The following is a 20,047-nucleotide window of genomic DNA, read 5'->3' on the forward strand; positions in this document are numbered from 1 at the left end:
TTTGAAAAAGATGAACTATGTTGGTTAGATTTAAAATAAATTCCATTTTAAGGTAAGACACGAGGAACATTTTAGGAATCTGCATTTGAGGGTGGGCTAGCAAGCTTAATTAATCACAGCCAGAGTTACAATTATCCAGGTTTGATCAGGGCAATCTCTCTCACCAAAACTGGGAAGCTGGTTCTTTACTTAAGTAGTGTCAGCAGTCAGTCATGTGATTGGTTTTGCAGAAATGAGAGATATATGTGAAATCAACAGGAGAACGAAATTTTGAAAATCAAAGATATTTCTGAGAATTTATTCCAGCAGTTTATTATACAGAAAACTGAGGTAACCCTTACAGAAGCAAAACTCAACATTGCAGTATAGCACTGCAGAAGGAACAAGAAAAATCATCAGTTGAAAAGTATGTGAAAGCACAGATCATATACCCTTCGTTCTTTAAATCTGTTTATATCTGTATTTGGCTTTGTTTGTTGGCAGTCCACAACTGTTCTGACAACACTAAAGCTGCGTACTGTAATAAGGTGTGGCTTTATAAGAAAGACTCAAGGTCCTTCCACTCTCCTCTGATCACATTCAAAGAGTGAGAACTTCATATTAGCATGGCTAATGAACAGGCCCCCAAGTGTGGACTGGGTCTCATTTCTGCATTAGTTTTCCATACCCTTTTTACTACAGACTCAGAGATGCCAAGGACTACTAGCCTTGAGCCCGCAGTATTTATTAGCATGTATGAACAAAACATTTATCAGTGACAACATTTTGAAATGAAATGTGCTTTCTCTTGGAACTTCTGCAGCCTGGAGGCGATCTGCAGTTTGATCTCAGATGAACTGTTTGAGCTTCAGACAGCTTTAGAACATTTGGAATGTCAAGAGACTACTGAAAGTTCTTAGAACAGCCTTATGAACATTGCTTTTATAAATCAGTAAAATGCACTGTTTCCCATAACACTGAATCTAAACACACATTAGTGCGAATCAATTTTGATCATTCAAGTTGTAAGATGGCCATATATTTCCAGGTATTACAGAGAAAAGTGGTTGTGGCCATTCACAGCCCAATATTGCACCTAGTAGAATAGAGTGCCTCCTTTAATTTGTATAAATGTTACTAGTGTAAATTCTGAATGTACAATGAGACAAAGGCAGATATATTTATGTGAGTGAGTTTACATGACATGGTCATGCAACTATTTCATACAAGGAAGACCCAACAACCAGACAAGAAAATGTTCTTTGGAAATGCTTTCTCTTTACAAAACATTGTACAAATTCCTTGTTGAGAATCTTACAAAACACACACATGCTGCAAAAATGAAACATACAGCAGGAGCAATAAAGAATTACCTCAGCTTTCAACACCATTTCACTTGATTGAAACTGTTCTCATGTTCCATTAAGTATAATAATACATTTGAAAAATGTAAATAACCTAATTACATTTTCTTGTTTCAAGCTGCCAGGCACCAGTCATATATCGCAGTCGTATAAAAAGAAGATCCCTGCCCATCTGCAGCCAGCTCCAAAAGGGAACTAACTTAGAACCTGTGATTAATGAAGAAGAAAATCAGAAGGACATTGTTAGAAAAAATGAGGAATAGCAAAGCATACTTTTACTAGTCGTGAAGCTCTGCATTCTCAGCACGTTCAGCCTTAGTACACAGACTTTAATTTTAATTAAGGAATCTTACAAATACTGTAAAAATATGTATTAAAATGTATTGCCTTACAGCCATTACATTATACCATAAGCAGGTAGATACAGTTTGGAAGCAGCACAGTAGTTCACCATATGCCACAGGATACACAGACTGCTTTGCAGTAGGGCTTTGTTCAAGTGAATAGGAACCTGAACACCAACAGTTAAGTAAAGGATTTCTGAGTGACTTTGTACAAGATGATCATCTCCTGCTCTTAAAGCAGTATGAACGTGCCAATGTCCAGGCAATGTAAGGAATGCACATCATAACTCCTCTTCCATCTCTGCTAACATTTATAGTAGATGCAATACACCTGAAACTGCACTGAAAGAAAACATTCTCTTTTAACAGTGAAGTTGGCTCAGGATGTTCTCTGCTTGCCTGCATCCTTTATCACCATCACAACTCATCACTCTTTTTGTTGTTCAGGGTTGTGCCGAGGAGAAAAGATTCAGGTTAAAAAACAAAAAAACATCAGAGCAAAAGAAAGGAAGGAAATGTATTTGATAGGAGGAAAGCAAGGAAGTGGAAACAAGCAGTACCTCTTGGTACATATATGGAGCTACTCCTCCTAGCACCCCAATAAGAGAAACCTCTGTACATATCTGAAAGAGTCAAACCAAATCTTAACAGAGGGTGCTCTAAAGAAGGTCTTGATAGGTAGGATGAGAATTTTGGAAGAAAAGATACAGAAGAACAGAGATGAATAAATCAAAAATGACAGTTAGGCTTTCTGCATAGCATTTTACCAGAACAACATTTTTATTATTGCATTATAGCAAGAGGATGTGCTGAAGTAGTGCTTCACCACTACTTCGGTAGCCCTAGCAGTATAATTACCTACTTTGTCTCCAGTGAGAGTTTCTCTCCCTTGCCCTCTGTTCACCTGTTCTTCCTGTGTCTGTATTACCCTGCCATGACAGAATCTGCAAGGATTCTGAATTTGTATGGAAAGAAGGCTGCGTGCTATCAAAATTGGATAAAATATGATTCACTTTGAGCAAATCCTCAGCTATTTTATTCTGGATTGATACTTAAGGAATCTTAACAAAAAAGAAAGTGCTTCCTTACCTTCAATTTCAGTCCAGTTGACAGCAACTTCTGCTATAGGTATTCTCAAGTGCTGAGCTATATAAAGGAGCTCCACATCAAACGCCCTGCAATAGAACAGCAAATAGCAAATTCAGTGATATTTATTTCCAGGAGGAATATGGTGGCATTGTAAATTTAAAAGAGGTTGGTATTCAGTTACAAAATTGATACCAATTCTCTACAGATCCAATGCACATGAAAGGAAAACCAATTTCCTGACTGAATGACTAAGAAAACAGTCAACATACAGATAACAACACTTCACTGCACTCTGTTTCTGAAGGTGTATTTCATGCTGTGTCCACACCACTGCTCACTTTCCATTCTGTCACAATCATGATTTAGAAAATTTTGAAGACCAAGGAGTCGAACGGGCAATATCAATCTGCAATAGCAGAGCCCAGTGACCATTTAACGTGCACCTCCAAAACCCTCTTGAGACCGGTCTTTGCTGGCAAGATTGTCTGCAGGCTGTGCAACAGAATGAATTTGGGAGGAGATCCTACCCTAATTCAGTTGTCCTCCACCCAGTTTGTCCAAAACATGCTTTAATCCTCTTTGTTCTCTGCGTAGAAAATTGTGCATTTCTTTCTTGCAAGTGAATGCTTAGGTAGGACCTCTGAATCAAGGCTTCTGGTGTTGTTTGAATTCAAAGTATTAGTAACCTCATTTGACACTACAGCTGTGGGACAGAAAGATGCAAGCAAGCAAAAAGGCATATTGAAGGTGTTGGCCAGCCACATTCAGGCATCACTTCCTTGTACTATTAATGAATGCAACAATAGGAGTGACTTTAAAATATGTTCTCAGGTGTGACACATGTGTATGTTCCATTGAAGTACAGACCGCAGCACGCTGCCTGAAGCTGAGGTCATTCTCACACACACATCAACCTGGACTTGCACTGTACGTGTGTGTGAAGGAACCACTGACACAGCACAGCAGTAAAACATGCAGAGGTGGTATAAACAGAAGTTATCAACAGAGACTACAGTTATTCTGTTGAGAGGATTTAGAAACGGTCTGTAAATCTGATTTTGATTAGAACACAGGCCTTTTAATTGCCATGAAAACAGTTACAGGAATAAATTGATGTTTTTTCCCCCTGTCAACTTAATCTGAGCCAAGCAGCCTTGACACTTTACTGTTGTTTTTTTTTTTTTTAAATTAGGGTTGAATATTATTTCATTAATTATACCATGGTCTCTTACTGAAATCGTATTATTTGGCATTTTGCTGACATTTTACATTTGTAAGCCAAAAAAAAAACATGTATTCACCTCTGAATGTTTATGAGTCATGTGTATTAACAGTAAATCTAATTTTGTAATATTTACTACTTAACTGACTAAAAAACTTAAGAGACAGAATAATTGTCTGATGAATTACACCGTATGAACTGTTCTAAAAATATTACTCCATAAAGTATTAGCCCAGCAAACAAATGGTGATTTGCAACAATTCCTATGGACAACCAATTACCCGAATGTCAGCAATATACATCAGAGCACAGCAACATTAAATAGTTTGGAGAACTACTGTGCTCAAAGTAAAAGACTGAAAGGATGGGAATTAATCAGGTTGAACACTAACATTGTTACATGTGGTTGCCATTAGTGCAGCAGTGAACATATCCTGAAATATACAAAATGCCTTTCAAGGCTGGAAGGAGAACGACTTCTGTCGTACACTGCCTGTGTACAGTTCCTCCTCTGCTCCCCATGACCTTTTCATAGAATCAGGGAATCACAAGGTTGGAAACGACCTGCAAGATCATCTAGTCCAACCACCCTCCCATCACCAACGCTACCACGACTCCACCACCTCCCTGGGCAGCCATTCCAGTGCCTGACCACTCTGAGAGAAACTGTTCTTCCTTATGTCTAACCTAAACCTCCTCTGGTACAACTTGCAGCCATTTCCTCAGGTCCTGTTTGCTGCCTGGGAGAAGAGGCCTCACCAGTGCTGAGTACAGATGCATGCTACAATAATTAATGAGGGAATATAGCTTGCAGTATATTCCATACGTGATAATATGACCCTCACACTGCAGAGCACCAAATCCAGGTGGTACAAAGTTTTAGGACGTAAGTGTGGGTATTTTAGCTGGAGCCAACTCCAGAGATCAAAGCAATGCCAGCGGATGAGTTGGTGAATGCAATACATGTGTTTTGACATGAAGCAGCACGTCAGCCATTTGCAATTAGTTACTGCGTGACAGAAGCACTGCTAGGAATTGCAGGGTATTATTCACATCATATACTTCAGAGGATCCTGCTGCAGAGAGTGGAAGTAAGAGCCTCTGGGCAGGGGAACACAGAGCACCTGAGTGTGGCTCTAGCTTGACTAAGTTCCTAGAAAAGCTTAACACTGCCTTGATCACATAGGAACTTCAGCCTCTAATTTAAGTACCTCAAGTTAGACATCCAAAAATATATGGTGTGAAGCTTGCCTACCTATTTCTAATAGTGGCTCCATTACGTGTTAATTAACACAAACATGAAGTATAAAATACTGGACAACTTTTCCATGTGGCTCTACTTACACTAAATGCTTTTGTCTAAGTTACGACGATGCTGGCTTAAACTTGACATAACACAAAGCTGCTGGGTGCCCAACTGAAATTAAATCCCTTTTAAACTGAACTTGTTTCAGCTTGTAAAGTACTATGAGGGCTGCTCCAAAAGTAATGCCTTCTGGTTTATTATGTCATCCCACAATTTCAGAGGTGGATGGTGGTGGTACAGCAGTAGAAATTGAACCTTTCCACCAATAACCACATTATATTTTGTTGCTGTGTAACAGACAGAAGCAGAGGGGCAGTCTGGCTTTGGAAGTGGAAGTGTGCCTGAAGCAAAGGTGCTTTGAATTCCTCCATGTGGAAAACATGGCACCCATTTGACATTCAGGGACACTTGCTGAACTCCCATGGAGACAAAACAGTGGATGTGAGCACAGGGAGGCAGTGGGTGGTGTGCTTCAGCAGGTCACATGCAGGCTCTTGTTCACTGCAGGTGAAAATGCATTGCTAACAGGGTGACTATGTTGAAAAAACAGTGTTTTGTAGCTGAGAATTTTCTCTATCAAACAGCATTCTTGTATTCTTTGTATCTGTTACAGTTTCCATGAAAATAAATGAGACGACTTTTGGAGCAACTGACATATCCTGAGAATTTAATAGTTATTTTGAAATTGCCATTAGGCTCTTTTTTGCTTGTCTAATATTAAATATATCAAATATCCAACATTTGGCCCTCTGTTATATCATTATGACTGGAATTTATAACTTTTCTTTGATAACATGTTGTTCTAGTGAACTCTTAACAGGGCAGATGTAACTTTCAGTGGCCAAAGAATGAAATACGGTGACAAGCTCCAGCTGTAACGAGGCTTTTGAAAGCCCACGTGCACCTGCCAGGATCAGAATATTTTAATTCTACAAGACAAAACAGAGATAGTTTTAACAGCAAAATATTTTTGTGTTGATTTGGGAGATGAGAAGGCTCTGAGAAGACCTCATTGTGGCCTTCCAGTACTTGAAGGGAGCATATAAACAGGAGGGGGAACAGCCACTTACAAGGCTGGATAGTGATAGGGGGAATGGTTTTAAACTGAGACACAGGAGGTTTAGATTAGATTAGGAGGAAGTTTTTCACTCAGAGGTGGTGATGCACTGGAACAGGTTGCCCAAGGAGGTTGTGGATGCCCCATCCCTGGAGGCATTCAAGGCCAGGCTGGATGTGGCTCTGGGCAGCCTGGTCTGCTTGTTGGTGATCCTGCACATAGCAGGGGGTTGAAACTGGATGAGCATTGTGGTCCTTTTCAACCCAGGTCATTCTGTGATTCTATGATTAGACATTCATAAACAATTCTACTTGTCCTGCACAAAAACAGGAAAAAACAATTCATTCCACTGCTTGTGTTGGCCTATGATGCCCAAAGCAGTGGAAAAATATCCCTGTAACAAATATTTATATGTTTTTCTAAGCAATACTTATTTTCCTGTAATTTTTAGAGATTCACATTTACAACTTAGTGATAGAAGAAACAATCATGGGATGTCTTTTATGCTGAACGTGTGAGTTTTAAATGTGAAAAAAGTGGCTTGTTCAGTGCACAAGGCAATTTTTATAGACTAAAATAATACAATTTGTTCTATCAATTTTACTCTACAAACATTTTAAGCTAACCAATCTATCTAACCAGTGATCTGCTAAGTTGCTTAATATCATTACAAATTGCTGCTTTACAAACTGTCAATCAAGCCAGGGCATGAACTACGCTCTGAATTTCCACTCATTTTATCAATATGCCAGGTAGAAAAGTAACTGCTGCCACGTCTAGTTCTTCTGGGTGAGGAAACAAATATTCTGTCTGGAACAATTGTTATGATTTTTCTGTAGTCAGAAGAAAAAGAAAAAAAATCAATGATCAAATTTTGCACAGAAAAATTCTGTCAGTTAGGCAATCTAATTTTCCAGTTTTCTTCCTGTGCATTACAATTTCACATAAAAATTACACTTCCCCAGCACAGACTGGATGCAGAAATGGAGCTTCTTTTGGGGTCTGAAAGTGAGTAATTCCAACTGTCATCATTTGGTTTTGAAAATACCTCTTTTAATTTTCTTTTAAGTCTTAATTTAAAAAACGTGCTCCATCCATTTCTGAAAAATAGATTAGTGCTGTAATCAGATTCAGAACCTAAAACACGAAGCATATGCTCTCTGTTCAAAAGGTTGCTCTTATTTCAAACTAATGTCAAAGCTTTGCTATGTAGAAAGTAAATTTCAAGAATGTTTGGGTTTTGTTCGTGTATATACAGCCAGCTCTCTGAGGAACAGTTACACCAAAAAGTAAATAAGAACATTAACGGGAAAAGAAAAACTTGCTTAGGATCTGAGCGTGACTTTTTAGTATCAAAAATATAAACAATATCCAGTATCTATTAATTTTATGCTTTCTAAACTTCAGCATAATAAAATATTCTGGGAAGTCTCTCAGCCTCTCTTGAAAAACTGTTGTATGATTCTCATCCCCCTAAAGATAAAAACATTATCTTTCTCTGTATATTTCAGTTTGCTTTTAAGATTTCATAAAAATAAGCATCTATAAATCAAACTCTGCACAGCAAGATGATAACTGTGATTTCAGTTTTCTAGGGTTTGCAACATTAAAGAGATGATATTCAAGTCAGTGTTGGCTGGAAGAGAAGCATGATAAAACCAAAAAAAAACCCTGGACTTCTGAGCAACTACTGCTTTATTTCTACTACAGCTGAAATTGAGTTATTTCCCTCTCTTTTAAACTAATATTAGAAACTGCCAAAACCAGACAGAGGATCATATAGAAGAAGATCTTGATGCTGTGTCCCATTGCTCCCCACTCCCACTTTCGTCTACAGAAAGTGAATATGGAAACGCAAGGCTGCATGGTATAGATGGCGTTAATGAAATATTAAAAACACCATGAGTATTTAATTGTGGTCTTTCTGATAATAATACAAGTATGGAAACTTACTTAACAGTCTTTTGTTCTCTCTGACCTAGCAGCTGGATAGCTATGTTGCTTACATGGACATATCTATTGCCAGAACATGAGACGTTCAGCTTCCAAGAATGCAACTGTGCTCCTAACACTGCTTAAGTGAGGTATGTTATCATCCTGCTGAGAGACACACAGACAAAACCTGTATTATTTACTGGGTAAGTACTGCTCTGCATTTGATAACATCCAGCACTTCAGTGCAGCCTCCGACTACTCAGCACTAATTTAACACTTGTGCTGTCTGCTGTACATTTTTGGATTCATTTAGCAAAAGGGAAGAATTGTCTTGGCTTTTAGTCTATTAAGACCACTGACATTGCCTATATGGACCAGAAACTGAGCTGCCTTAGATACAAGTTTGGGTTAGTAGTCCAAATGGCTTTTACTGAATGGTTTTATCCTTCGGATGCAATTAAGGCACAAGCCTCTGACACAGTTTGTTCCCACATATTACTACACTGAGCAGAATGTACCCTGCTGAACTTCAGCCACCTACAGTAGAGATAACTCCTGTACAAGTTGTCCAGGGTCTTTCTGTAGTTGATGGCAGGAAATGAGACTTGTTGGCCATGCTTCACTTGGCATACTTTAGAGCCCTGCATTAGGATGAAATTAATTACATCCTGAAATTATCCCTTCTTCTGTCACCCAAGAGGACAAGCAGAAACACTCCAGATGTTATGGAAGGAAATCTTTGCATGTGCATATTTATATTCTGAATAAAAAGCTTATGAATTCAGGGCAGGGATTATTAGACAACTGATTTTATAGGCATTTTATATTAACATCAAGAGTAAATGTATGTTGGTGTTTAGTCTAAATATTATCATAGAATGCCTTGGATTGGAAGGGACCTCAAGGATCATCCAGTTCCAAACCCCCTGCCGCAGGCAGGGCCACCAACTTCCAGATCTGGTACTAGACCAGGCTGCCCAGGGACCCATCCAACCTGGTCTTGAACACCCTGTGTTACATAGTGGTTGCAATGCTGAAATTACTTTACTAAAATCATGCTAATCAAGAAAGAAAAGCAACAACAACAAAGAAAATTTACCAGCGTTCTACGTGGAGGGTTGAGAATGTCCGCAATGCAGCTTCTCTGGTTAGAAGTTTAAATCCACACTGTGTGTCCCTGATCTTTTTGACACAGAGAAACCACACAAGGAAATGGAAGCCGTACATAAGGAGAGTTCGAAAGTAAGAGCGCTGTGGACACAAGGGAAGAAGTTAGATGGTTTCCTTTAGATGATGAGCACAGTGTTTAAACAGAGCTGGCTCTCAGGACAAGAGCCCTGTTTCAAGACAGCTTTCAAAGTTCATAAACTATTTTCTTTAATGCAGGAAACAAACCAGAACTTTTCAGTTGTTACAATGAAACAAAATTATAGCAGAAAAGGAGAGACTTGCCAGTCAAGTCCATAATTAGGATACACACAGAGATGTTAAAAGTCTATGTTCTCGTTGCTGTTTTCCCTAATCCGTGGCAGCTTTTCTGGACGGTACCATATTACATGCAGCAGAAGCCCAAACCTGGATTTCAACTCAAGATTGCGAGTCTGTGATTCTCCCAGTCTACTCTTTGGTTACATTTGTGCTCTTGACATCATGCCATGTGGATATATTTGCCAGTGGAATCCAGAGGCTGATTCTGTGTTTGCAGAATCACTGCCAGTCTTGCATTTGAGGCAGCTCCTAAACAACTGCAGCTCAGATCCATCACTTCTGAACTCAATCCTGAATTTGGTGAATTAAGTTGAATTTAAGATGATTGTATCTAAGACCATCAGCTAAATACCATGCAAAAAAGGAGACAGCAATTTAACTGTTAAACATCTCCAGGTGATAAGAGATGCCTTGAAAGCAAATAATTTCAAACCTTGATTGCGAAATGAGATGATGTTCAGCTTACTATGTAACAGCTTATGGCTTAAGGAAATTCACACCTCTAAAAAAGTGCTCTAGCCCCAGGTTAATGGTGGATCTGCTGTGGATTCTTCAGTATTCTGGTGAAGGTGAGCTACTGTGTGACAGGGAACACAAGGCTACTTGTGCATGACTGTCATTCATTAACACCACGCACCATCAAAAGAAACAGGGGGAGAAACTTAAAGCAAAGAAGGAATACTCTCATCTGCAAACTGTATTTCTGCAGTTTGCACCCAGTCACTTAGTAAGATCCTTCAAAGATGATAAGAAATATGAATGTACTGAAGAAAATGTAGGTATACTCTGTGTTTCCACACAGCATGAAGGATTTTTGTGGGCTACAGTTTATCAGCTACATGGCCTACACCCAGCCCTATGGAGACAATGTTGTTACAAAAGCCCCAGGACTCATTGGCTGCACAGTTAACAAGTACCAGCAAATGGTACTCAGTCGCACCAGCATGTGAATTCAATGTCAAAGATTTATCCCTATTTCTGAACATTATGTGAGCTTTCTTTTTGTTTGTTTGAGGATATTAACATATACCCACAAGTATTTACAAGAACTCTTCCCAGAGAGCCGTTCAAATACCATCTGATAAACCAGAAAAAAAAAAAACCCTGAATGTCTACCAGAGGCTGAGCATTACCAACACAACTTCTTTTGGTCTTCCGTAACTATTTGATAATTCACATATATATATATATATGAGAACATTTTCAACATCATTCAACATATTTAACATCAGTATTAAAAAAGCTCATTCTTGAGAACATTCAAAATGATGAACACATCCAACGATGCTGGAAAAATTAGTCCAGCAACATGTCTGTTGCAATACAAGTTCAATGCCTGCATTTTGTCAACTACTGACTGCCAAGACATCAGAAAACCAGATGCAAGATAAGACCGTGCCTATGCAGCACTGTTTATTCCACAAGAGCCACGGACTGAACAGTACCCATCTGTGTGTTCAAAACTCAAAAATTTCACTATGAGTAATACAGAAAAATTACAGTACTTTCCCACTGATTAAGACACCCTTCAAACAGCTTAGTGCTAATTATCCTAACTCATTTTGAGCAGATCTCAAGATTTGTAGATCAATAAGATCCTGCACTGGAAGAGAATCAATAAAAATGAGCTCATCAGTCGCCCTGCACTCCAGCACCAGTACTGGCAGAAGATGTACATTCACACAGAGACTACTCCCATAGAAGCTTTAACTCATCAGTCACAAAACGTTGCCTTCTACAGACCTGCCTCTAAAACTTCAGCTCCTAATAACAGCAAACTTAAATGGTCTCTAGGTATTAATTGTCAGGAATTTAAATTCTGCTTCTAAGATGCTCTCAACTAGGAAAATGAAATCCTTCAACTGGAACACTAACTGAAACCAGTTCCAAATTGGTGGTGCCTGACACGCAGAACACATCCTCTGTAATGTGATGGAGCACAAGATCCACTCACAGCATTTCTTATTTTTCAGCTCCCACTCTCTTACAGATGTTTATTTAACTGTAAAATCTGTATAACAGAATCAAATAAAGGCAATATTTTGAGTAACAGTATACAGGAGGAATGGGAAACAAACCTTTGCTATTGAGTCCTTTTCCAGATGAGCTCTAGAACCACAGGAAATAGCCATCTGGTTCTGCACAAGAATACACAGTAAAGACTTATTAGTTAAACTATTATTTTCTGAGTCACTGGAATCTCCTGACTCTATATGAAACCTTTAAGAGTGATAAGGACCGTACAATAAAAACTTCAAAGCCATACACTTTTCTGCTTTCTGTAGCTACACTTTATCTACTGTTGATTTCCAAGGTTAAAATAAATCTCTTCTACAGTTAACAGATGATCTAAAGGCTAATACACTTTGTATATGGTGCATACAAGTTGCTGCAGTTTATTCATACCTATCAACTATAAACAATTTAGTTTACATTGTTCCTCTCAAGTACAAATACAATAAGAGTGCAAGGTCCTGCACCTGGGTGGGGGTAATCCCAAGCACAGACACAATTTGGGTGAAGAATGGCTTGAGAGCAGCCCTGAGGAGAAGGATTTGGGAGTACTGGTTGATGAAAGACTCAACATGAGCCAGCAGTGTGATCTTGCTGCCCAGAAGATCAATCATATTCTGGGTTACATCAAGAGAAGCATGACCAGTAGGTTGAGGGAGGTGATTCTGTCCCTCTACTCCACTCATGTGAGACCCCAGCTGGAGTACTGCATCCAGCTCTGGGGCTGCCAGCACAAGAAGGACATGGAGCTGTTGGAGTGGGTCTAGAGGGCTGCAAAGATGATCAGAGGGCTGGAGCACCTCTTATGAGGACAGGCTAAGAGCTGGGGCTCTTCAGCCTAGAGAAGACAAGGCACTGAGGAAACCTTATAGTGGCTTTCCAGTACCTGAAGGGAACCTACAGGAAAGCTGGGGAGGGACTTTAAATAAGAGCATGTAGCAACAGGACAAGGGGAAATAGTTTTAAACTGGAAGAGGGCAGATTGAAACTAGATATTAGGAAGAAATTATTTATTGTGAGGATGGTGAGACACTGGCACAGTTCCCCAGCAAGGCTGTGGATGTCCCCTCCCTGGAAGCATGTAAGGCCAGGCTGGATGGGGCTTTGAGCAACCTGGTCTAGAGGGAGGTGTCCCAGCCAACAGCAGGGGTTTGGAACTAGATGATATTAAAGGTCCCTTCTAACTCAAACCATTCTACGAAATGTAGTGAGCAGCACTGATAAACATTTAGCATTACAGGGCACCTAAAGTTATAATATATGTTTTCCCTTTAATTTGCATTGTGAAAAGGATAACAATACTTGTTCCATGGAAGCACCTTCAAATACATTAATTACCATGGTATCACTCACAAATATAATCTCAAATTAAACCAAAAGAGGCAATCAAAACAGAATTTTTACATTTATTCTCAGACGACTCCTATAAAACTCCCAAACCTGCTGTATTTGAGCATGGGATTGATGCTGGAGACCCAGCAGCAGCCGTGGTAGTGAGGAGCATGAGAGAAACACTGCCACCCGGCGGCCCCTGCATGCTTACACTCACAGATGGACAGTGGGAGCTGCCACCTGTCGCACAGACGCAGCCAGAAGAGCTCCCACTGGCAAGCTGAGCACCACTTCTTGCTTTTTGGGAACCTCACCAGACACATATACCTCTGTTCTGGGTTAAGCACTGGGCTTAAACCTCAATTCTTTCAGGTCACGGCAAGACAATGGCTATCCAGGGAGGAGATCTTGTTTCACAGTTTTTGAATTTATATTTATAATAAAAGGCATTCCAAATACCTTCATTAAACTAACAACTCTGAAAAAGAGTTAAAAAGTAGGGTGAAATTAAGATGTGTCCTTAGCTATACAAGATGGCATCAGATAAGAATAAAATACTACACTTACTAAGCAAAATAAAGGTTATTTAAGTGAGTAGGAACACATGCTTTTTATACTGACTGTAACAACTTCACATGAAGAATGATGAGTAGAACATAACGTGCTGCATATTTCATAGGCACAGTGAATGCAAAGGAGCCCCATGCAAGCTACCTCCTGACAGCCCATTCTCACAACTTCAAAGCATGTTTTCAGACTTACAGTTAGAACTTCAGCTGGACTCCAAACAACTCAAAGTGAATTATAAGAATCCACCTGTATGTGTATGTATTAAACTGAAAAAACAGAATTTATACTCACAGGCCACGGTTGGAGATTTGTAAGACCTTCTTCCACTTTTTCAATATCTGCAAATTTTGTAGCTCCATCTGCATCAGCCATAAGAATTTTCTTCCCCCGAGAACTAAGAACACCCTGCAATCACAACAGTCAAGAAAAGTCTACACCTCCCAATTCAGTGTTTGCATTTATGTTGCAGTAACATCTAGAAACTTCACGTACTGCACACCATCCCATAACGACAGACAATGCATGAAAATGGGACCTTAAGGATCCCTCTTATCTACAGAAGGTTACAGGCTAAAAGCTTTACAACTAAAATCGTGAGACACGTTGCTACAGTCAGCTACACAGGGGAGCACAGAGCAGTTATTAGTGGTTACCAGTGCACTGGACAGCTTTCCTTTGTCATCTGAGCTATGGAAAGGAGGATGCAGTGCTATATGTTCTTCTAACTTACTTTCAAAAGAATTCAAGAGATAATCTCAAATTAGTTCTGAGAAGTGTCACTGCAAAACATCCATGATGCAGCAGGTTTTGTAGCCTATTTTGACACATTCTTGACAATGAGATCTTTGATGCTTATTGAAGGGCAAGAAAAACAGGAGAGGGTTTGCCAAATGTATTGTCACAAACGGGCATGTGGGACTTAATGAAAGGACCCCACTCAACACTCTGAACAGCAAAACTGTATCACATACACAATCAGCCTCCTTCTGGAATAACTGAAAAATAACTCAATGACTGAACATCATGATTTCTCCATTTGCTATATATAAAATACTAATGTTCCCTAAAAAACAAAAAAACCCAAAACTGGATGTGATAAAGATACAGCTTAAAATTTACATACATGGTATGCATGAGTAAAAGTATTTGTTGAATCATAACTTGACATTTTACAGTTTCTCATTAGGCTAATAAAGGCTCTGATAGCTCACAAATGATACCATCCTTTTCCATATGAGTACAGTGTCATTTATCCTAGGAAAAAAGTGTTCCCCCCAAATGTGTAGCAGCTATTTTATGTTTAAGGATAGGGTGATTTTATGACAAGATCTATGTGCAGGTATTAGTACGTGGAAGCACAAATTCTTCCTGTTCTACTATGAAATACAGGTGATAAGCAGTGGGCTTAAAGTACAAACTTCACTGTACTTTTTTTTTTTTTTTTTTTTTTTTTTAATAAAAAGAATGATCATAGAATCACAGAATGGCCTGGGTTGAAAAGGACCACAATGATCTTTCAGTTTCAACCCCTGTTATGTGCAGGGTCACCAACCACCAGACCAGGCTGCCCAGAGCCTCATCCAGCCTGGCCTTGAATGCCTCCAGGGATGGGGCATCCACAACCTCCATGAGCAACCTGGAAAACAATACTTGCAAACTTTGTATTTCCTCTATAAAATCTGTGAGGGTATTTTTGTTGTTTTCTTTTTCCCCTCACACTGCGAAGTCATTTCTGAACAGAACAAGAATATGAACATTACATTCCCAGAATCTAAAATAAGTTAATTTTGTAAAGAGTTTTTGCTTCAGTTCATGGAATTTGTATTCAGCTTTCTAGGAGTCATTTTGTTACTATATTGAATTCAAAACGTGCATCAGCACGGCTGTATTTTCTGCGTATTTGGGTACAGGAAGTTCAGACAGAGAAGGAGATGAAAGTATCAATTACCATCCTGACTGCTCCTCCTTTCCCTCGATTTTTTACCAAAGAAAGCACTCGCACTTTGTCGCTTCCGTATTTCTCGCAGTACTTCATTGCAACCTGAGAGACATACAAAAAGAACAGCATAAAACAGAAAAAAGACTCAAGGTAGAAGTTTACCATTGCTCACCCTTTCCTTTTTTTCATTTAATAGCACAGAGCTATAATCACTTCAGTCTCAACAAATACACTGCCAGTGTTTGCTGGAGTCTGTTTGGGAAAATAAGAAGTAGTTCACAGTCAACACAAGAAGTGTGAAGGAGGTATTCCTATTCATGAAGCACAGGATATTCCTCCAAGCAATTCTAAACCCCATTCACTGAAGACCAGGAGACTCCCAGTCCTAATATCATTTATAGCACACTGTTTCAGACTTTTATACTAACACAAACATTCAAAAGTAAAATAATTTTCTACTACTACTACCTACTTCTCACTTGTCTTGCTGCTCTCTGTGGTCTTAAACAAAAATTCAGTGATGTAAAATCCCATTCACACTGCAGAGATGTGCAGGTTTTGTTCCATGCTACGGGGGAAAGAAAGCATGAGCTTTTCCCTCTCATCTTCTCTAACAGTTGTTGCAAGTCAACATTCATCGAAGTAGAAGAACACAGAACTGTGTGGGAAACACTGCTACTGCCATTGGGGTTTTTAAATGAACAACATCATGAAAGATAAGGCAAAGAGACAGACAAAATGTCAGCTCTCCTGTCAATCACAGTATGAACCAGGTACTTTAAAAGGAGTCTTATGCTTCCTCAAGATAACATTCACATCACTTTGCATGTGAAGAATACGTTAGAAGTTGTTAACTGAAGCTAGGATTAGAACTTCTAGAGTTCCAGCTGCAGGAAAGACAATTAAGAGTAATAAGCATTTGAAAAATAATTATATGTGTATATTTATGTATATGTGATATTCATACTGCATGTAGGACCATAACAGAAAACGTTCAGAAATATGAATTTGAATCAATTACTTCAAGTGCCAAAATACATCATCATTATATTTCACAACTGCAATATCAAAACTCATACCTCTGATTGTTTCCTTACCTCTGTGGTCCGATCTTTACTACCATCATCAACCACTATTACTTCATAAGTGAAGGAAGGGTCTCGTTTCTTAAAAAGAAGAACACAAATAGTGCACTGCATGCCATTTCTGAAGTTCACAGTAGGCCTTTTAAGCATCAGCATTCTTTGTGTCTGGCAGCTTTCAGCTCATTCCCACGTGCAGACAGGCTCCAATATTATGCAGTAAATTTGCTAACATCGTTACTTCATTGAAATAATTTTGCCATATTTGATGCCTCTTCCATTACACTGGTTGCCATATTTTTCCTCAACTATTATTTAGAACTGAAAAATCAATTAAATTCATAAAAACAAGGAAGCCCAAAGCAACATTACTGCTAAAACAGATAAACAAAACCAAACACCTTCTTAATTCAAATAAGCAACCCTGAAGAAGAACAAATGTTTAAAAACTGGTTGGGACCAACCAATATGTAGTTTAGAATGTTGAATGTATTGTTTATCCTCATCTCTGTCTTGGAGAAATCATACATCATACAGTAGCACATTCAATTAAATTAAATTAAAAAAAAAAGCCTTACAGCATACTATCCAAAAGAAAGTGAACTGATAAGACACATTGCACTTCCAAGAGGCTGTTATACTGCTTTAACATACACCAAAATAACAAAGTTAATAGATGACATACTTCTTATACATAACACATAGAAAGACAGCATTTTTTGAATGCAAAATTAAAATACCTGTCTTTTTTCTAGGTAATCCAAAGCTTCATCCATCATAAGAGGCACTAGAGGAAAAAAAAAAAATAAAAAAAAAATCAGTAGATTATAACAGGCTGAACAACAAAGGCACCAAAAAGCATCAGCACAACCAAGCTGACCACAACCAGAAGGGGAACATGAGTGAATTGCCTCAACCATACAACACTAGTGAACAAGTTCAGGACCTGCGATTCAAAGCCCTGTCCTTTCTGAATGCAGAAAAGGCAGTGAAAAAAATCATACATGCAGGACAACATAAAATCATTTCTTTTAAAGATAAGAACCAACATTCCATTTTGAATTAGGTAATGATATGAAGTACTAAAAAAAGAAAAAAAAAAAAAAAAAAAAGAAATTCTCCAAGACAGATCCTATAAATCAGCACTGATTTCTCCTGTTCAAGCAAAGCAACAAAGATCAAGAGAAGTTCCCAATGACAGTCAGTATTATGTCCTCTCTTACTAAGGCTGTTAGCCACGATGATGCCAAAAAGTAGGCACTGATTTATCTGCATGTTAGAAAAATACTCAGCCTCATGGCTGCCTTTGGTTCAAGTGATTATTCTGCCTCCAAAGAGAGAGATAACTAAGTGAAAAGCACAGGGAACATGTGAAGTCTTTGCTTACTGGAAGTATGTATGGAGAAGCAGGACTGAGGAATGCACTCTTCTCTAGAAAGGGTCAAGTTCTTTACTATGAGAGTAGTGAGGTGCTGGAACATGCTGCCCAAAGAAGTCCCCAGAGGTGTTCAAGGCCAGATTGGATGGGGCCCTGGGCAGCCTGGTCTAGTATTAAGTGGGGAGGCTGGTGGCCCTGCATGTGGCAGGGGGGTTGGAGATTCATGATCTTTGAGGTCCCTTCCAACCCTGGCCATTCTGTGATTCTGTGAAAGGGTCAGGTGTTCTTCCTGTCCGTGTCTCTCTCAGTGGAATCCTGAACAGCTCACTACTTTCACACACCAAGAACAGGAATAACGTCAGCTACCACACATCAACAAGAACAGCTCTAGAGCTTAATGATTTCTATCAGATAGGAAAGCACTCACTTTTTTAGTATTTTGTCCTCATAAATAAGGCCACACCACACAGCAGAATGAGAGACAAGAGATCACCCTTTTCCTTGCTTGTCTGAGACTGCAGCTGTTGCTTACAGAGTAGGAAGCTCTCTAATTTCAGAAGTCTGTTTCTGCGTCTTGCCTTATAGCAACTACTGGGGCAGTAAGCAGCTTTCTGCTGCAATTTATTAAAATAAAGCAGATTGCTACAAGTGCCCCATGCTATTTTTAGCATAAGAAATCAAATTACACAATGTTTTAATTTTGAAACTCAACCTAGTTGGTCACTTTTCTGGAAACTATGTACAGGCCCGTTAAAGACTACCGCCATCAGAAAGAAAACCTCCGCATTATCACAGTCAGAACAGACTTCACTTTTTTTTTTCCCTCAAAACAAGAGGAATCTTACACCGGTCTTCCTCGTTGTAAGAAGGCACAACTACAGAGAGTTCCTTTGTAGGGGGGTCATGGATACTCGGTACAGGTTCTTTCCTGCCTTCAGCACAGGTGAAGAATTTTTCTTCAGCGTGTCGGTGGAGGGTTGGCATTTTTACTGCAGTTACGTGAGCAATTATACAGACCTGTAATGAAAAAGAAGAGAAAACCTTTGAGCTCTGTTTATAGAATCATAGAATAGAATCATAGAATGGTCTAGGTTGAAAGGGACCACAATGATCATCCAGTTTCAACCCCCTGCTATGTTCTGGGTCGCCAACCAGCAGACCAGGCTGCCCAGAGCCACATCCAGCCTGGTCTCGAGTGCCTCCAGGGATGGGGCATCCACAACCTCCTTGGGCAACCTGTTCCAGTGCATCACCACCCTCTGAGTGAAAAATTTCCTCCTAAGTTTACCTACCAGCACCCTGTTAAAGGTTTATCTAACTCCTGAATGCACTACAAGGGGCAACCAAAGACATAACAAGATAGAGCAACAGCAGTGCATTTTATCACTGAGCTGTAGAGTGCTTGGGTTGAAAGGGTCATCCAGGTCAACCTGCAACGACCAGCCAGGTCAAGGTGCTCAGAGCTTGAACAAGCCCGACCAGGGATGCTTCCAAGAATAAGGAATCCACCACCTCTCTGGTATCCTGTTCCAGTGCACAGCCTGCACCAGAGGGCCAGAACCCTCTCGTGTAGTGGCTGCCACTATATTGCACGGTTCACCAGTCCTGGCCACAGAGGCGGGTTTTCCCACAGGCGCGGTGAGAACCCCTTTTCTCCAACGCACCTCGGACGAATACAGCCAGCGGGAGCCCCAGCCAGCGGGAGCCCCAGCCAGCGGGAGCCCCAGCCAGCGGGAGCCCCAGCCCCGAGCGGCCCTCGCCCCCACGCGGGATGCCCGCAGCTCTCACCAGGAGCAGGAGGAGGGCGGCCAGGACCGCCAGCACCGCGCTGAGCTCGGGCAGGGATAGGGGCAGCGGCAACGCCATAGCCGGGGGGCGGCAAGGAGCCGCTGCTCCAGCGATGCGGAAGCCGCCGTTTCCCCGCCCCGCCGTACCGTGCCGCCAGCTTG

General features: G+C 40.0%; 1 protein-coding gene across 1 annotated transcript; it reads right to left on the reverse strand.

Annotated features, from left to right (window-relative positions):
• Positions 1-273: 273 nt before the first annotated feature.
• ALG5 (ALG5 dolichyl-phosphate beta-glucosyltransferase) lies at positions 274-20,031 on the reverse strand. The gene is made up of 10 exons (XM_042868273.1): positions 19,887-20,031; positions 18,944-19,115; positions 17,461-17,507; positions 16,736-16,804; positions 15,648-15,740; positions 13,991-14,104; positions 11,863-11,922; positions 9,396-9,547; positions 2,777-2,862; positions 274-1,550 (listed from the first exon to the last, which is right to left on the reverse strand). The coding sequence occupies exons 1-10, from the start codon at positions 19,962-19,964 to the stop codon at positions 1,438-1,440; spliced, it is 984 nt and encodes a 327-aa protein (XP_042724207.1). The 5' UTR covers positions 19,965-20,031; the 3' UTR covers positions 274-1,437.
• Positions 20,032-20,047: the final 16 nt, after the last annotated feature.

Source organism: Lagopus leucura, unplaced genomic scaffold (assembly GCF_019238085.1).
Source record: "Lagopus leucura isolate 7727_CA_CO unplaced genomic scaffold, USGS_WTPT01 Super-Scaffold_100001, whole genome shotgun sequence".
Classification (NCBI taxonomy): Eukaryota; Metazoa; Chordata; class Aves; order Galliformes; family Phasianidae; genus Lagopus; species Lagopus leucura.

Coding starts and splice junctions, on each gene's coding strand:
- ALG5 (XM_042868273.1), bottom strand. CDS start 19,964: ATGGCGTTGCCGCTGCCCCTATCCCTGCCCGAGCTCAGCGCGGTGCTG. Junction 15,741..16,735: donor GTAAAGATCGGACCACAGAG/GTAAGGAAACAA, acceptor TATGTCTCTCAG/GTTGCAATGAAGTACTGCGA. Junction 1,551..2,776: donor CAACTGGACTGAAATTGAAG/GTAAGGAAGCAC, acceptor CATTAATCACAG/GTTCTAAGTTAGTTCCCTTT.